The 17,598-nt window shown below is 41.2% G+C and overlaps 1 protein-coding gene across 1 annotated transcript; it reads right to left on the reverse strand.

Annotated features, from left to right (window-relative positions):
• Nucleotides 1–836: 836 nt before the first annotated feature.
• Nucleotides 837–16,647, reverse strand: LOC309702979 (uncharacterized protein). Its single transcript, XM_082527678.1, has 8 exons — nucleotides 16,484–16,647; nucleotides 10,498–10,607; nucleotides 9,882–9,966; nucleotides 6,008–6,203; nucleotides 4,536–5,605; nucleotides 3,609–4,408; nucleotides 2,560–2,766; nucleotides 837–2,465 (listed from the first exon to the last, which is right to left on the reverse strand). Exons 1-8 carry the CDS (start codon nucleotides 16,624–16,626, stop codon nucleotides 2,221–2,223), a joined length of 2,856 nt encoding a protein of 951 aa, XP_082383804.1. The 5' UTR covers nucleotides 16,627–16,647; the 3' UTR covers nucleotides 837–2,220.
• Between the last annotated feature and the right edge of the window lie 951 nt (nucleotides 16,648–17,598).

Consider the following 17,598-nt stretch of genomic DNA (forward strand, 5'->3'; position numbering starts at 1 on the left):
AGTGCTGTGGAGGTTTTTTTGTAAACTAAAACAATGGCTGCTCTAAAATTCTATACACAGGTAATGGACTATTTCTGTTTGCAGTGTGTTACTGTGCTTCTGCCAGTGGTAAAGAGGGCAAACTTTCTTATCATCATCCTGGGAATAAAAGCTCCTTACCTTTGTGATATTCCCTAAATGATAAAATCCTGGAATGTGAGGTCACTGCCTTGCATCTCCAACTTGTGTGAAACAACAGTTAATGTGCGTAATGATGACGATAGTGCCATAAATTATGATTCTTGATAAGCTAACACAAATACCACAGGGTTAGCTTATCAATAACTGATCATTGATAGTTTATCACTGTTACAAACCAAAAATACGACAAAATAGTAAAATACTACCAAAAATATTAATACAAACAGAGAACACTACACATCCAGCCATCAGTATCTGACAGTGTTTCAGTGATGCAATGATTACTGTGGTTGTTGACAAAGCTGACCCTGTGGTAACACAGAGCACAATAATTGATCCTGGAGAATACCACAGATCTGTACATAGTAGTTAGTATCACTCAGTACCTTCTTCTTATACCCAAGTGTGTAGGATACTGTGATTGCAGCAGTGTCTGTGGCTTGGTTAGTTTTACAGTTGTTCTCAAACCCCTCTCGTCTTAATGTGGAACCAATGTTGGATGTTGCGTGTTTTACTTTGTATACCGAGTGTATTTGTATGCCAATAACACCATCTCGTTTTATTTATACTGTGATTAGGACATGTGTTGCTTGTGCAGTAGCTATAAGATTTGTTAGCATCACATGACCATTTTTAAGTTTCTTTTTTGGTGTGGGGGTGAGGGTGTACTGATGTGTTAGATCACTTTCCATTTTAAATTTTGTGATGGGTCACTACTGTAGTGGTCTTTGTATTGTTGTCAAGTTTTGATGGTATGCATATGTAAATAGAATAGCCTTTCAAATACTCTGAATTAAGCATTACAGTAATTAGCATGCATTTTGAATACTAATCAGAAAGCAGTGTACCTGACAACATGTTGTTTGTGTACTGCAAAGCTCTGATATTTTTCGTTGTGTTTGTAAAACAATGTAAAAGATTGATGTGCATTTTGTTTGATAATGTTGACATTTTGCAGAACTGCCTCTTTTTTTTTTTTTAAATAAACAAAATCGATACAGGATGAGAAAATTTGTCATTTCATTTTTCTTGTCTTCAGCTTACACAAACCAGTTTACGAAAACACAGCAAAATGTCATACACTTTAATAAGTACAGATAGTATTTACAGTATGTACACAATAACACAATACTTTGTAATCACTACTGCATACTTTGATAGATTAGTAAGTATTTACATTGTGAATAAGACCATATGTTGATTTTGAAATACAATTATTTTTTTAAAATTATGTTACGCAATAAATTCAGGCGTGCCTTGATACATACTAGTTCGACTATGATCATGGTACAGAGGTTTGCAAAAAACACTTCACAGGTGCATCATGGTCCGAGATTTTGAAGAATACTTTAATACACTCTTCATGTGGGAGCCATGAGTTGGGAGAACAACGTCAGTCAGTATCAAACACAAACTATACAGTTTCATACATTTTTTTCACATGACATGTAGTCTAGTTATAAAGATCAGAACCACTGGTTTCTTCTTCCAAAGCTTTACACATTCATGTTTGGTCTTCAGCCTTCAGTGGAAAGAAATGCTGGACCAAGGACTACCTGCTGTAGTCACAGACCTTTGTTGCTTGTTTCTTCTCTCTCTCCGTTACACTCACTCGCTTGCCACTGTTTTGTAGTAAAGCAAAATGACATTAAAAAAAAATAATAAAATAATACAAAAAAAAAAATCATTCGTTGTGTTTCAATGCATATTCACACAAAAGTACATTTTTGTACAACCGCTTGAAAAGACATTAAAAAAAAAAAAAAGAGACACCGGGCATCCGCAACACCGAGTACACTCATCATCCTTAACTGGAGTAACCCATCTGTCTTCTTAGCTTACTCATTGTTATTACACTACTCCCATATGACCAGAGACGGGGAATGCAGCTATACTTCAGAGTACGGCACCCATGTAAAAAATAAAATAAAAATAAAGGGGAAAGAGAAACTGCGTCCGATCGTGATCTAGAGTTTTTCCTCTTCATTGTGATTGCTGGTGGTTTTTACATTATGATATCTGTCCTGCTAGCGCTCGGCCCTAGCAGACTGCAGCCGCGCTCTCCCTCCTCCCCTGCTTCTTCAGCAGCTGGATGCGGTTGTGGACGTAGAACTTGATCGCCCTCCAGTCTCGCTGGTTGCTCACCAACAGAGGGCAGAGTTCGAGGCATCGTTCGCAGTCCGCCTTCGCAGGGACGCGCAGTTCCATGAGGTTTCTCTTCAGGTGAGTCTCCACTGCTACACGCTCGGCTTCTGACCAGGGACGCTTCAGGACGCCGCGCTTCCCTGTGTGACCGAGGCAGAGGAGTGACACGGTTTAATGACTGAAGTATTAACACAGATGTTTGTGAGGTCACGCACTAATGATGACAGATTTTACCTGATTTAGGTGGAATGTTTCTTCTCTTATGGGCATTAGCTAAAGACGGGCTGACGACAGGTGATGGAACGGGCGCCTTTTTCTTCCGCGGAGGTCGGCCCGGTCCCTTCTTTTTCACCGTGACCTCTGTCTTCTCTTTAATTTCCTCTTTCACTTCCTCTGCCTCAGAATCTTCTGAGAAGGAATCTGCCGAGTTGCCAGACATGACTGCATGAAAAGAGATCAAACAGAGGTTAGTTATCCAAACGTACTAGCAAAGCAAAACTGTTCAACCACACGGTTAATGTTACTTCAAATGGTAATAAATAAGTTCAAAGTTGTAAAATGTTCTTCTCAGACAAAATGATGAAGTTTTTTCTCGAGGGCTTAAAATGGGTCTCGGATTTGTAAACTTCCTCTCATGGGTGTGTTGCAGTTTAAATTGGAGACTACAGTATTTAAATAATGTTGCATGAAAATAACTGAATACATTTTAAAAATGAAATTTCAGTAACTACTTTGCATTTTTAGAACTACAATTTACATTATTCAAGTTTTTAAAATGAGCCAGCCAGCAGGTGTTTGATTTAGCATAACATAGCATAATGACTGGCTAATCGTTTTCCCTGTTGATTTTATGCAAAGCAAAGCTAACCAGCAGCTGGCTGATGCTCATTTTTTAAAGATGAGCCGGAGTTCCATTGATACTCTTATTTTATTCAATGAGCACACTACATTTCCCTGAGTCACTCAAACACACTGACAATTCTTTACCCTTGTTTAAAAAACAACCCCCCCTCCCCCGCCAAGTTTCATATTAACCTCTAGTGCCATCTAGCTGCACTAGTTTGTTTTAAATCCATGAAAGCTGCACTCTTAACCGGTGAAATTAGGGTTCACTGAACTTTCTAAAAAAAATTTTAAAAAAGAAAAGAAAAAAAAAGGAAGACAGAAATTCATGCATTAAATAGACGTTGATGGGCAAACACTCCTCAAACACTCAATCATTTCTACTGAATAGAAAAAAAATTAAGTTAAAAAAAAAAAAAAAAAAAAAAGGGTTTCCTTACCGTCCAACTCGAGGCAGATGTGCTGCAGGCTCATCCCTCTGAAAAGCACTCCCTCCCTCTCTCCATAGAGAACGACTCGACCCACACGACCCATCAGTGCTGGGTCTCGTATGATAGTGGAGCAGTTCTGGATCACGTGGTACTCGTGCTCCAGGAAGTCCTCCAGCCGTTTGATGGCTCCTCCCTGGGTGTCACCCTCCTCCAGCAGTAGCAGCTGGGTAAGGATGGCAACCTGTCGCCGCACTCGTGTTGCCGTTAATGCTCCGGGGTTTTTAGCACCACTGGCTCGAGCCAGGTTTCTCAGGAGGTCTGTGCCACGGAGTGGGGTAGCAGGGGAGTGGTAGGGCCGGGAGAAGACGTAGGGGCTCTCTGGGTCCACCCCTACGTTGGGGCTGGTTCGAAGAAGCAGGTCGAGGCAGGATTCGCAGTGTGGCGGGAGAATTAGTGGCTGAATGCGCCCTCGCTTGCCTAAGACACCAGCCCGTGGGAGATGACACAAGACCTGGCGCTCAAAGGGGGACAGGAAAGCTTCCATGCCAGAAGGGGAGCTGTTGCTGGCGTTGGGCTGAGGGGTGATGCGGTTACGGTAGTCCTGGATAGTGAGCTTGGCCACCTCGCATTCTCGGTGGCGATTGTAGAGGATGAGCAGAGAGAGGCTGGAGTGGCAGAGCAGGCGCCAGGCCTCGGCAGAATGAGGAGAACGAGTCAAAGAAAGGAAGGAGGAGTGCTGCTGACGACGGAGATACAGGACCAGGCAAGAAAGGGAGGAGAGTAGTGGAGACATGTGATGTCTGTGTGTGCTGGAAAGGGAAGAAAGAGAAACATGCTTTTAAATTAACAGTTGAATCTCAACCAACTTTCAAAAAACCTCAAACATAAAAACACTCAGATACAGCAGAGCAGAAAAAAGACAATAATTCACCACACCTTACAATCTCTCCATTCTTCTCTTCAGGTGCATCGTCCTCCCCTTCCGCGCTCAGCTCCAGCTCTTCATCTGGATCGATGTCTGGGTCCGGTGTAGGAGGTGGAACTAACTCCTCTTGATTTCTTGGACTCTCCACTTCGACTTTTTGCTGTTCTTCATGCTTTTCTTTCTTCATCCTCCGGCCCCTTCTGGGGGTAGACAGTGGCGGAGGTGACGGACTCTTTACCCGGGGCACCATCGGGGGTGCTGGGGGTTTTGTAGCGGGCAGTGGTAAGCTGGGTGCTTTCTTAGCAGCTGCAGGCTGAGCCGAAGCATTTGGTGAAAGCGAAAGGGAGAACGAGACGGCGCCTGTGCTCGAACGGGTGGCAGGTGATTCCCTCTCCCTGGGGAAGAGAGATGGGGGAGTTGGGTTGGAGGAGGATGACTGAGGGACTGCAAAGGAATGACTGTGAGTAGCAGAGGTGGAGGATGAAGAGGGGTGGGGTTGCGAGGCGCTGCCATTTGAAGAGCTGTGCGTGTGGAGGTGAGCCAGCTCCATGGCTGTTCTGACTTCCGGTTGGTTGGCGTGGTGCTTCTCCAGGTGGCGTGCCAGGGATCGGTAGTGCCGGCCGCAGTACGGGCAGTGCTGCCGCCGGCTCACCGTGGGACTACTAGAACTGCCGATGTTTATGTTGATGTTATTGTTTATGTTAGTGGTTGGGGGTGTCAGAGAACTGACTGCGGGCTGGGATCTAGGTGGGGGTGCAACAGGTGTCGGGCGGGAGAAGGAGGAGCAGGGGCGCCCAGGTCCTCTGGAAGAAGTGGGCGCATTATTCTTCTTCTTCGAATTGACCGCCGCAGGCAACTTGCGTTTCTTGCGGCGCCGAAGCATTCGACCCCTTATCTCTTCCATTTCCTCTTCTTCATCATCGTCGTCGTCGTCATCATCTTCCTCCTCTTCATCCTCCTCCCGGTCTGAGTCACTGGGTTCAGAGTGGGTGAGTGGGGAGGAAGAGGGCGATAATGACCACGAGGGGGTAAGGTAATCAGAAACAGAGAGCGATAGTGGGTGGGGGCCAGCCTCTTCCTCCTAAATGGACAGATTAAAAAAAAAATAAAAGATGTATTTTTTTTTTAGTTCACAGGCAAAAATCAAAAAGAAAAAAGTCCTCATGTGTGTCTCTCAATCGTTTCAAACTTCATTCTGTCTGCAGTGCCCATTTGAGAGTCTCCTGGATCCTACTGAGGACACAGTCACGTTTATGAACGGGAAAATAATTCCCCACACAGCTACCATCTGTAGCTTTTAGCATTAGGGCTTAAAGCTTGATTATGGACTGTCACCTCATAGCAACAGGGGTCTATGACACAGAACAATTGTAAGGAAAACTCTTAGAAGGCTCTAGTCGCAGTTGAGCTTTTATCTTTTCATGCCAGAGACAAATACAGAATAACACCAAACATGTCACGTTTCCATCAGTTGGTAACTCACCATTGCATTCTCGCCCCAGTCCGTTAGGCTGTAGTCCACTGTGATCTCCTCCCCTTTGGCGATGTCTCGGATCGCTATGACAACTAATCGCACCTGGGTTCCGCAGTGGACTTCTCGAATCCGGCAGTTTGGCGGAGGGTGGAAGAGCACGGGTCCTCGAACACCACTTCCCCCCTCCTCCCCCAACTCTGGCACACTAGAAAACATGATGTCACACTTGATTTAAACACAAGTGGTCCACATAAAGGCTTGAACAAATCAAAACAATTCAACAAGTCTTAGCAGGGCTCTAGACTAACTTTTTGCCATGGGTGTACCGGTACGCCTAACTTTAAAAAGTTAGGCGTACCGGCACAAAAGTTAGGCGCACACAAATTTTATAATAATTTATATAATATAATGTGTTTTTCTGGATACACTGTGCTTTTTCAGCATTCAAAGATTGATGACACCGTGTCAGAGCACTGGCTATGAATTTCAGAAGGATCAGGCCTTAACTTAACAGAAAAGTTAGCAATAGTTCTTTTCCTATTACAGCTACATCCACTTCTGTCGTGCCTAGACTGCTCACTAGGGCTGGGTATCATCACTGATTTCTATAATCCATTTGATTCCGGTTTTCAAAGTCCCGATTCGATTCAATTTAGCCTCAGATAGTCAGAAATATTATAACTCTGATCATTTATCAGTACTGACTTCATCAGAATTGTGAGCATCACAGCAGATGCCTTTGTGTGAAAGTAACTGAGAATAAAACACAGAAAAACATGAAGGAGATTTTCCTGGTCTGGCTTTTTATAGCAGATAACCTTAAAAATATTCTACAATGTTCTGCATATAAAGTTTAAATTTCTTCAGTATTGAACAACAGAAAAAATAGGCTTTCTTGTCCGAGGTCATTTAAGTGAAAAAAAGAAAAAGAAAAGAAAAGACAGCAGCGCTGTAAACAACGGTAGACTGGTGGGTAATAAGCAAATGAATAATACAGAAAACAGAGATTGGAGACGGGAAACTGTTCTTGAAGTACAGAGAGAGAGCTAGCTGTGCATGGAGTGTGATTTTAATAGTCGTGGAAGCAAAACAGCAAAATTCACGACGACATTGATCAAATGTGAAGCGCAGTTTGCTGCTTCTTTTGCTGCTTCTTTTGCTGCTGGCTCGGTGAATTTTGGTTGGAGAGAGACAAAACCTGCAGCTCAGAATCAGCACAAAAAGACGTAATTACAGCGCGGACCGGACGCATCAGAACCGCAAGCTCCGACAGCGTGTCCGTCTACGGGCCGTCGGGTGAGAAAGCCGAGAAAGACAAAGTTGATTCTGATGCGTCGGTCCGTTCTGTGTTTACGTCTTTGTGTGGAATCCGTGTACCTGCTCTCATTTGCTGTTTGGTTGTTGTTGAAATGGTTTTGTGAGCTTTAATCTGAGAATCTGGCGTTTCTGGCAAAACACAGTTATATTTAAAAGTCGATTCAGGATTTAATGAATTGATATCGCTTTATTCAAGCTACTCACCTCCCACTTCCACCTGCACTTTCAACTGGACCACGGCCAATCAGAGAGGTCCTGCCCCTTACTATCTCTGATTGGTTTAGTCCACGATAGGGGCATAATGTGTGTCTGTTGTTGACCACAGGGAAGGTTGCAGATTTTTTTTTTTTTTTTTTTTCCCTACCCGAACAGTTGGTCTCACAGGTGCAACCAAATATTTTTTTTTTTTTAGTCGCACCACTGAAAAATTTGGTCGTATTTGTGACCAAATTGGTCGCACTCTAGAGCCCTGCTTAGCCATTACTCCAGTTAATCAACCGAAAGTGTTTTACAAGAAGGCCACAATAAAACCAACCTGCGTCAACATGAATATGGTATCTGCTGGGAGTGTGGTGCATTAATAAAAATCAGTCACATGTTTATGCTAAAGCCAGTTTAGTTATTTTTTCTCTGCAGTTATATTTATACTAGAGATGGCACGATACCACTTTTTTATGTCCGATACCGATACCGATATCATAAATTTGGATATCTGCCGATACCGATATGAATCCGATATAGTGTTTTTTAATCAACAAAACTGTTTTTTAAATATCTTGCTGCATTTTGTATAAGTTCATACTCAAGTTTAAAACAACAACTACACTAAAGCTATTCTGTTATACCTGTATGCAAAAAAAAATATTTCATAGTTCAGCAATACTGATCAATCTAATAAACTTAAACCTACACCATCCTCCCTATTCTGGTATTTTAAAGAGTACTTAGCGTAAATATTAAGCAACCTAACTAATAGGGTTCCAACTCCCAGCAACAACAAAAATAAATAAATAAAAAATAGGGAACCACCCCTCACACTCCACCTCATGATGCTTAATCGACGTAATCAACCTTAATTTGATGCAGTGTGAAAAAAAATGCACAGAAATCAATTATTTTTCAAGAAATATTAAATAGATTCAACATCTTTCTTCAACAAAATTGCAGACGGCACAGATGGTACCTTCCCAAAGGAAAAAGTACTATAGCTTACTAGGGTATATATATTAGACTTAATAGTCACTATATACAGTAATTGACTTCTATTCATTTTACATCAAATTAAAACTTTGGGTGTCAGATAATTATTTATTAAAAGCTAGACATTTTAAATGAGAATAAGAAAGAAAAGTATGTCTTTGTGCCCCCTTTTCCCTGTTAATGCCCTATCGGCCCCCCTGGCTAAACTTTGCTAGATCCGCCCCTGCACAGTTACCAGCGTCAGCTACATAGAAAAAGATCCTGGTGTAGAAAGTAATATTAAATACATTCTAACAACAGCTGATCAAGCTTAAACGTGCTGCTGTTGTTCAGCCGCTGGTTTCCTCTTTCTGGTGCAAAGTGGGCCAAAAGCAAACTAGAGACACGGACTCGCGACAGAAAAGCCGATCAGCTGATCGTTAAGCAGTTTCATGATTGAAGTAGCAGCCGGAGAGCGAGAGGCAGTCGCTCGTTAAGCTTAACGCAGGAATGCTTTACATTCAGAGATGAACTTACACACTTGCTTTACTTCTCTCGGGATAACTTTGTCGGAGATGAAATGCCGGGTTGCTAGCGAAGCTCCACATGCTATCCAGACCACCGACAGGTCCCGCATGCCACAGCCGCTCTATCACGTGATGCATACTGCTCCGACGTGCTAACGTTCTGAGGTGAGTTACGGCGTGTTGCAAGTTTTGTGAGGTGCTTTCGTGATATTTAATGGATCGGATTACATTTTTTATTTTTCTCCGATATCCGATCCAGTAATTTAGGTCAGTATCGGACCGATACCGATACGTAATATCGGATCGGTCCATCTCTAATTTATACAGGTACACTGCTTGCTTCACAGGCCTGAACATGACTATCATTCAGTGGGAAATTTCAAAAAAAGCAAAACACATGGATGCACATAAAAACTTACAAATCATCAACCTCACAGTTTGGTTTTTTTGGTGTAAAATCACCATCTGAATGGCCTAACCAACTTAGCAATTTCCTTTCATATAATGAAACTTTCCTTTACAGTTGAACCAGAAAGTTGCAGCTCTCTGCCTCTTTTCCATTTCAGTGACTTTCTGAAGCCTCTGTACCCCTACGTGGCTCCACGTCTTTACATGTGTGTGGTTTCAAAATGACAATGAAAAGCACATATGAATGTTCTGAGGTTGATGAATGTAGGAGCCTTGCTTTTTCGTCAGCGAAAAAACAAACTCAATTTAGCACCTCTCTTGAAACTTTCTGCCTACAGAATTAACTTTCCTTTTCTGTGACACTGCGCTAGCTTGCAGGTGTGGCTAGCTCCACATGAGTCTTTTTTTCCCCTCAAAGATCATCTGAGCAAAGTGGTGAGGGTCCTACTTACCAGAGCTGAGTGGGGTCAGGCAGGTAGTAGGGACTCCCTGGTGGAGGGAGGCGGTCTTCTGCACCCTCAGGGTACTGGCCATCACCTGGGACAGAGTAAACGTTTTAAATAGGACCCATTATGCTTCTCCATATTCCTTTTCCCATATATACACAATGTTAAAATGGTGAATTCGTTTATTAAGCATGGCAAGTTTCAAAACTTCAGGTCTGCATGAGCTCAGAACGACCCTGAAGCTTGTTTTTTTTTTTATGCTTGGCTCTGTATGCCGTTAAAGGCTATCCATAACAAGGTCCTCTCAGCTACATAGCTTTGGTTGTGGATACAGAATCCCCACCCACTTGCTGCTAAAAATTGAGGGACATCCAATCAGCAAGAAAAGAAAAAAGAAAGTAGCAGTAAATGGAGGTTGCCTTTAAAGTAAAAGAAAACAGATTGAAACAAGCTGTTATATACTGGGTCATCTGAGTTGGAAATTAGCATAATAGCTCCACTCACACTTGTTATCACTTCACAGGTTTGGAAAGTAACATTTTCTTTCTCTCACCTAGGTATCAGTGGACAAAAACACATCAACACCAGGTGGCAAACACATTGTGTGAGTCTTCACATTTACCGGGGCTGTAGCTGTGCTCTGACATGCTCTCCTCCTCTTCATCTTCTGTCACATATGCTCGGTCACACACCTTTACAGGTGTTCCCTTCCTTTTCCTCCCACACACACGGCTGTAGAAACAAAGTCAGGTCTTCATTTAGAAAACAAACAAACAAACAAAAAAACCCAGCACACTCACATGAAGACTTTGTATAAACACGGGAATGGATCGCAGAGCAAACAAAGTGATCATGTGTACCTGCAGCAAAGCAATACAGGTGTATGCTCACGTGGATGACCTACTTAACTAGTCACGGTGGTAAAAAGTGATAAGAAAACCATTTTAAACTTGTGACTTTAAAAATTTTTTTTGGGATATATGATGAGGACTAGAGCAGGATCTAGAAACTTCAGTGGTGGGTTGATCTATTAAAAATGGATTCTGTGACTTTATGCATTTACTACACTGCACATCTACATCAGTGCACCACCTGCTAGTGGGAGAGCAAACAAGGAAAGAAGGAAGCTAACAGGAAACAGTCTGCTGCTGGTGCAGCCAACAGCATTTGTAACTTAACCACAAATTGTGGCTGAGTGAGCTGGCACGACTGATGTCAACACTTTCCCTGTCAGCACCTCTCTTTCTCTCGCGCTCTGACTCGCTGTCACTCTCGTTATGTTGATGCAACATCTGTGTGGAATTTTTTTTATATTGCATTTACTGTAACTTAATATTTAGTTGTCAACTCAACTTCATGTTAATACATCTCAGCTCTACTCTACGTGTGTGTGTGTGTGTGTGTGTGTGTGTGTGTGTGTGTGTGTGTGTGTGTGTGTGTGAAAGCAGGTGCACTCATAGTGTCAGCAGGGAAAAGAGTAAACTAGTCTGACTTTAAGTGGCAAGAGGATGTGGTAAAATCTTTACAGCTGAGCTGAAATGAGACCAGTTCTAATAAATTAGGTTAATAATAAAAAATAAAATGTGTGCTTTCGATAATTATTTTACTAATAAATATTCAATTTTCTACATTTTGTTTTATAAAGTTAGGAATGCAGTGTTTAAGTCAAGCCTGATGTCATCACATACATTGAAATATCCCCAGTCTCCTCAATGAGGAATATATTGTACTAGCTCAACACTGGTACTGAATCAGTAATCTGTCTCATCAAATGCCCAAAGTTTAGATATTGTGATCTAACAAATGCTTTAAAAACACAAATACATACAAGTATCACAGAAAATTGTACTAAACCCTACCAAACATATTTAAATTTGTTTGGCATGACTAGCATTGAATTTTGAGATTGACGTAGTTTAAAAAAGAAAAACAACAACAACCAAACAAACTCTAATATAGTACAACACCATGATTGAACAGCTTAAAGAACCACCTCAGCTTGAAGGAATTGTGTTCTCCATGATTTTATCAGGAATTTTGGTCCAGCCTTCTTTACAGCGTAGCTTCAGTTCATTGTGGTTTGGAGGCATTTGTTTATGCTCGAGTCTCGCTTCAGTATTTCAGTTTTGTAGAGGTCTGGACTCTGACTGGGTCATCGCAGCACCTCAATTCTTTTGTTTTTCAGTCATTCTGTTGTAGATTTGCTGCTGTGATTGAGATCACTGTCCTGCTGCTCGACCCAGTTTCTGCCAAGCTTTAGCTGTCAGACAGATAGCCTCACATCTGACTAAAGAATACTTTGGTATACAGAGAGCTCGTGGTTAACTCAATGACTACAAGCTGTTCAGTTATGTGGCTGCACAGAAAACCCAAATCATCACCCCTCCACCACTCTGCTGACAGCTGGTAAGAGGTCATCTGCACTTTGGTCTAAACTAGCCAAAGGATATCGCTCCAGAAGTCTTATGGTTTGCTCAGATGTAACTTTGTAAACATGTTCCTTTTAGAAAACAGACTTCCTCCTAGCAACCTTTTCCAACAAGCCATACTTATTCAGTTTTTTCTAATTGCTCACTGTCATGAACTTTAATATTTAACATGCTAACTGAGGCCTGTAGATCAAGGATGTCAAACGTTAAAGCCCAGGGCCAGAACTGACCAGACTCCAATCTGGCCCACTGGAACGCTTTAGAAAATGTGAAGGAGTGCTTAGATTTTGACCTTTTAGCTGTAATGTTTAATCTTTTTTCAGCTTTTCCTATTGATAAAGTCTCCACCGCCATCATCATTCATACTACACCAAGGTGGTTAAGTCATAGATAAACAACTAAATGACAGAAGTTCATGTTTCTCCGCTATCTACTACAGATTAAATAAAACAGGTCTACTACTTCCATTTCAGTTATAGACGGGCTTTGGTTAAAAAGAAAAAAAAATCAAACACTATGTTGTATAGATTCAAGACACCCGGGGCAGTAAGCTACCAGAACCTTTTCTGTCATTTTATACAATTATCATGCAGAGAGAGAAAAAAAAAAGAGCCATTCTGTTGGTCTATATCTTTTGACTTATTTGAGCTACCCTGAAAAGTTCTGCTGTGCTCAAAGGAGGACATCCTGGCCTTTCCAATGATATCTCATGTGTTCGGGTGGCCTCTTAACTTCAGATAGGCAGGACTTCCCAAAAAGAGTTAAACTATAAGATACTTGCATCCTCGGTTGTCAGGAGGCGTGGAAGGCGTAAAGGTGTACTTGTTTTTACAGGACAACATATATGTTCAGTAACGTTTGTACTGACTGCTGTCTTTATAAATAACACTTCTATATAATTAGTGATTTGCTAAAGAAATCTTTAATGTATTTCACAAACATTAGAAACTTATAACCTCTTATATCAACAGAGTTCACCTATGGAGAACCTGTTCACTTCCGATGAACCCAGTTACATTGACTCTTTGACTTCAATTCACCTACATGGTGAAAAAAATACAATTATTTACACACAAAATAATATTTGTAGATGGATGTAACACTGACTATATGTCTGAACGTTAATTTAAAACTAGGGCTGGGCCATATTATACCATTCACGGTAATACCGGTATAATGTTAGGCAACGATAGGAAAATGAAATATCGCGATAGAATGGGAGTAAAACGCGCATGCGCAGTGCCTTTGTTTTCATACGCACATGGCCGATTGTTGAGTGAAACAGATGAACCAGAATTGGTTTGTAAAAATGGTGCAACTTCCGTGATGTGGAACTGGTTTGGTGTTTGTCCGTCAGATACACAACAAAGCACATTTTTTTGCAGAACATGCAAGCGGCCGTTGTTATTGTCATATTTGTCGGACTAAGATGCTCTTAAATCTGGGAGTAATCTGGGTCCTAAACTCCGTATCCTTCAGGTCAAACAACACTGCAGCATCACTTAGAGTTAAAAACTGTCTAAATTCTTTCATCTTTAATAAAACGATCAGCATTGCTGCTTTACCAGGTGTAACTATGAAGTTTAACTTCCAGGCATCCATGAAAACAAAAGTTATTACATTTAACGGAGTTAGAAGTTAGCAGGAAGCTAGCGGAAGTTAGCTCGCTAGTTTCGCTAGTTACCTAAGCATGATATTGCATGTTCTGACTGAGAGATTTCTGAAAAAAATCAAACGTACAGCTCTGCTATCACTTCCAACATAAATGAAGACAGGAAACTAAACAGCAGTGACGTTTGTAGGGTTACTGAAGTTGGGCTAGCTGGTATATAATGATGTGCTACGTGATCGCTAGCGACACAGCTATGTTAGCATAACATAAACAGTGAAGCTGGAGGACGAACACTAACACTTTTCCACTTATAAAAGTTAACGTGAAGGTTCTTCATGGTTAGAAACAAATGCAATCGCATGGCAGGATACTGTAAACGGACCAAACTTCAGTCAGGAGAACAACTGAGATAATCCATCCACAATACGAGGTTAGTCATTAATATACTGCAACAACATGGGAATAGAGCAGCTGCCAGAGAATTCAACATTAATGAATCAATGGTACAGAAGTGGAGGAAGCAAGAAGAATGAGTTTAATAAAGTTTGATTTATCTGACTGCTTTGTTTCGCTTAATGTGCCTTATAATCCCGTGCACCTTATGGTCTGAAAAATGCGTACTGCACACTGCAGTTTAATGTTGCAAAGCACCTCTTTTTAACTTCAGTGGATATTATACATGGTTATGCTCAGGATATGTCAGCCCATTTCTACTGGAAATGCCTTTTGGTTAAACTTTCAGCAAGGAATTTGCATTTGCACTGTTACATTTTTATAAAGCTTTAATGTACATAAAAACCAGCTTCTTGTTTAAGTGAAAATAAATGGAAGGTTGTCTTTTTGCGCTAGTAATGTTGTGGAGTTGTATTTTGTCTCGCATCAATTATATCGTCGATTATATCGTTATCGCAAATTTTCAAATATATATCGTGATAAATATTTTTGGCCATATCGCCCTGCTCTATTAAAAACTATGAATGTTATTCTTTTTTATTATTATTTCTTTTCTTACAGGAAAGGTTACTTTGCCTTTAAAATGCTGGCAGCCTGGTAAAGTGTGTTGATTGTTTGGATAAAGACTCATCGATTGTGAAAGATAAACACAATTTGCAATCATTGGGAGTGTGACTACACAAATTACCATGCACATTAGAAGTTTAAATACCCAGCTTGCTGTGGTGGTGGACCGTAACTATTATTTCGTGGCTGCTGCTAGTTTGTGTGAAATTAAAACGGCAATGGCCTTACACTGAAAACTAACAGATTTTTTAAAAATCGCATCGTGAACATTAGATTACATTGTAGGTCTACAGCTTCAGAAGGCTCAACTCATTCTGCACAATTTTGCCAGCACCCTCAATGAAACAGGAAGTCCTCACGGTGGTAGTTGTCGCCCATTTAGAAATTATCTGACCCCTCTGGACTCTGCACCACCACCTGCTAAGCACTGATGTGAACATGTGCTGCAGATGGTGCCAAGAGTATTAAAACAAAAAACAACCCCCCACACACACACGTAAAAAAGCATGGCGTCAAAGCTGCTGGAGACCAATTCCAAACTACTTCCCAGAAAATCTCTTGCATTATGTCCCTATAAGTTTAATATAAGACAACATATAAGCTTCATAGGGACATATTTGTGTTTAAGTTATTGTTCTACAAACAAATAGATCATTGCATTCAACGGAAAAATAATCTCATGCAGTCTACTCAAATACTACTGGATTTACATCATGTGGCTAACTAATAAAAATGCAGAGAAGAGGTGATCATTGGAGAGGATTAACAAACCCTGATCTACTGCACAGCTATTGTGAGGCTTAACACTACACTTATTAATCAAAAATGGCCCCACCCCTTTAAGCAATCACGTCAGTCTGTAAAAAGGAAATGACCAAAAAAAAGAAAAAAAAGAAGCATGATTAGCAAAACACTGCGTGCCTAATTCACTGAGCACGGTGACAGTTAAGTGTTTTTGGGGGCATTTTGGTCGCGGTCAGCAACTTTGTTTACTTACACCACACAAGCCACGAGTCATGATCTACAGCAGCTGAGCACTCGAGAAGTGCTGAGAGCTGAACGACATTGTCTTTGAATAATACGTTCAGTCTAAGAAATCATATGACTGACGTTACCGAGGAGAGGGAGAGATATAACTGACAGTCTGGGTTACACAGCTGACGGCTCCTGTTGAGGACATGCTAACATTAATGCTAAACCACGGCTAGCCCCGTTAGCTTCCAACGGCTAACGTTGGTACTTCTGTCCCGTCAAAATCTCAAAAAATAAAAGGATGGCGCTTAAATGCACAGCGGGTTGGATGGGGGAGAGATGCACCTTCGCCGGGCACACCAGCTGCAACCCGCAGCTGAACGAAAATCACTTTCCATTCCCCGTTTTCTGCAATATTACGCTGAAATCATGCACGCGAAAAAAGGGCTTCTAATGGTAACTAAAGAGACGCGCACGGCGCGTGCGTCTACGGCGTTGCATTTTGCTCACAAATCTCCGCTGAGAAAAAAGGATCGCTCGCGGCCACAAACCGGAGGCTCGCCGGTCTCACTCACCCCCGTGGTGGCGGCGGTTTGCTTCCATCCCCGTCGCTGTCGAGGGTCGGTGGCTCCCGGTAGTCAAAAGGCGACCGAACATTCTCCGCCATTAGAACTGCCTTCCCTACCTCTCGCGCTCCGGTAGATTGCACAACGCGCATGTGCACAACATCCTTTGGGGTTCTATTGGTAAAATGGGGTGCACTCACCTCTATGAGCGAGAAGCTAGTTTAATTTTATTGGCGTGTTATTTATGTATATGTTTACTTCATATGGCGACAGTTTAACTTTCAAAGACCTAAAACAGAAATAAAGACTAGCAGCAGACACGAGTGAAATACAACTAATATAACTATACCTGCTAAATACACGTATCCAAGTGCGTTTAAATTTCGTATACCTCACGATAACACAGAAGAGCATTTTAAAGTCTAGGCTGTTTTACAGCTTTAGTCATTACGTCTCAGATTACAGTCTTTCATACCCTCAATCCCAGTGAAAACCAACTAAATGTTAGTGTATAATATACAGAATGATTATACGTTGATAAAATTGCCCTAACTTTTAAGCTGAAAAGCTAAATAAACATTTTTAATTACCATCTGCAAAATGGACTATCACAAAGATGAAAACAGGTTTTCTGAGTGCACGAAAAGCTGTTTTTTTTTAGAGATAAGGGGGGTTGGCTGGTGATGTTCTTATTTGCTCAATGACAATACATATACATAACACATTTTTACAAAAATGAAAGACTTACTTGTTTCCCCTGCTAGTGAATGTTTAATATGTTTAATACGCCACTTAAATAATTACAATACTTTGAAACTCATTTTCTCACTCAAAAACGAACGATTTCAGAAAATTTCAGAAAACACGAGACAAAGTACACGTTACATAAGGCTTTATTAACAATTTTATCTTTGGTTTGCATATATGGATGAATGAAGCAGGACAAAGAGGTCACGTATCATTTATCATTTTGTAGCAATCCTGAATGTTGCTGTATACATATTCACATCATATAATGATAATATATGATTTAACTGCATGTTTTTCTCTTGTTTTGTTTTTTACACAGTTGTGTGGTTCTTTTTTTCTTTTTCTTTTTTTACCATCGGTGCGCTGTGTGTGTG

This window comes from Aulonocara stuartgranti (genome assembly GCF_965226115.1).
Source record: "Aulonocara stuartgranti genome assembly, chromosome: 3".
Taxonomy (NCBI): Eukaryota; Metazoa; Chordata; class Actinopteri; order Cichliformes; family Cichlidae; genus Aulonocara; species Aulonocara stuartgranti.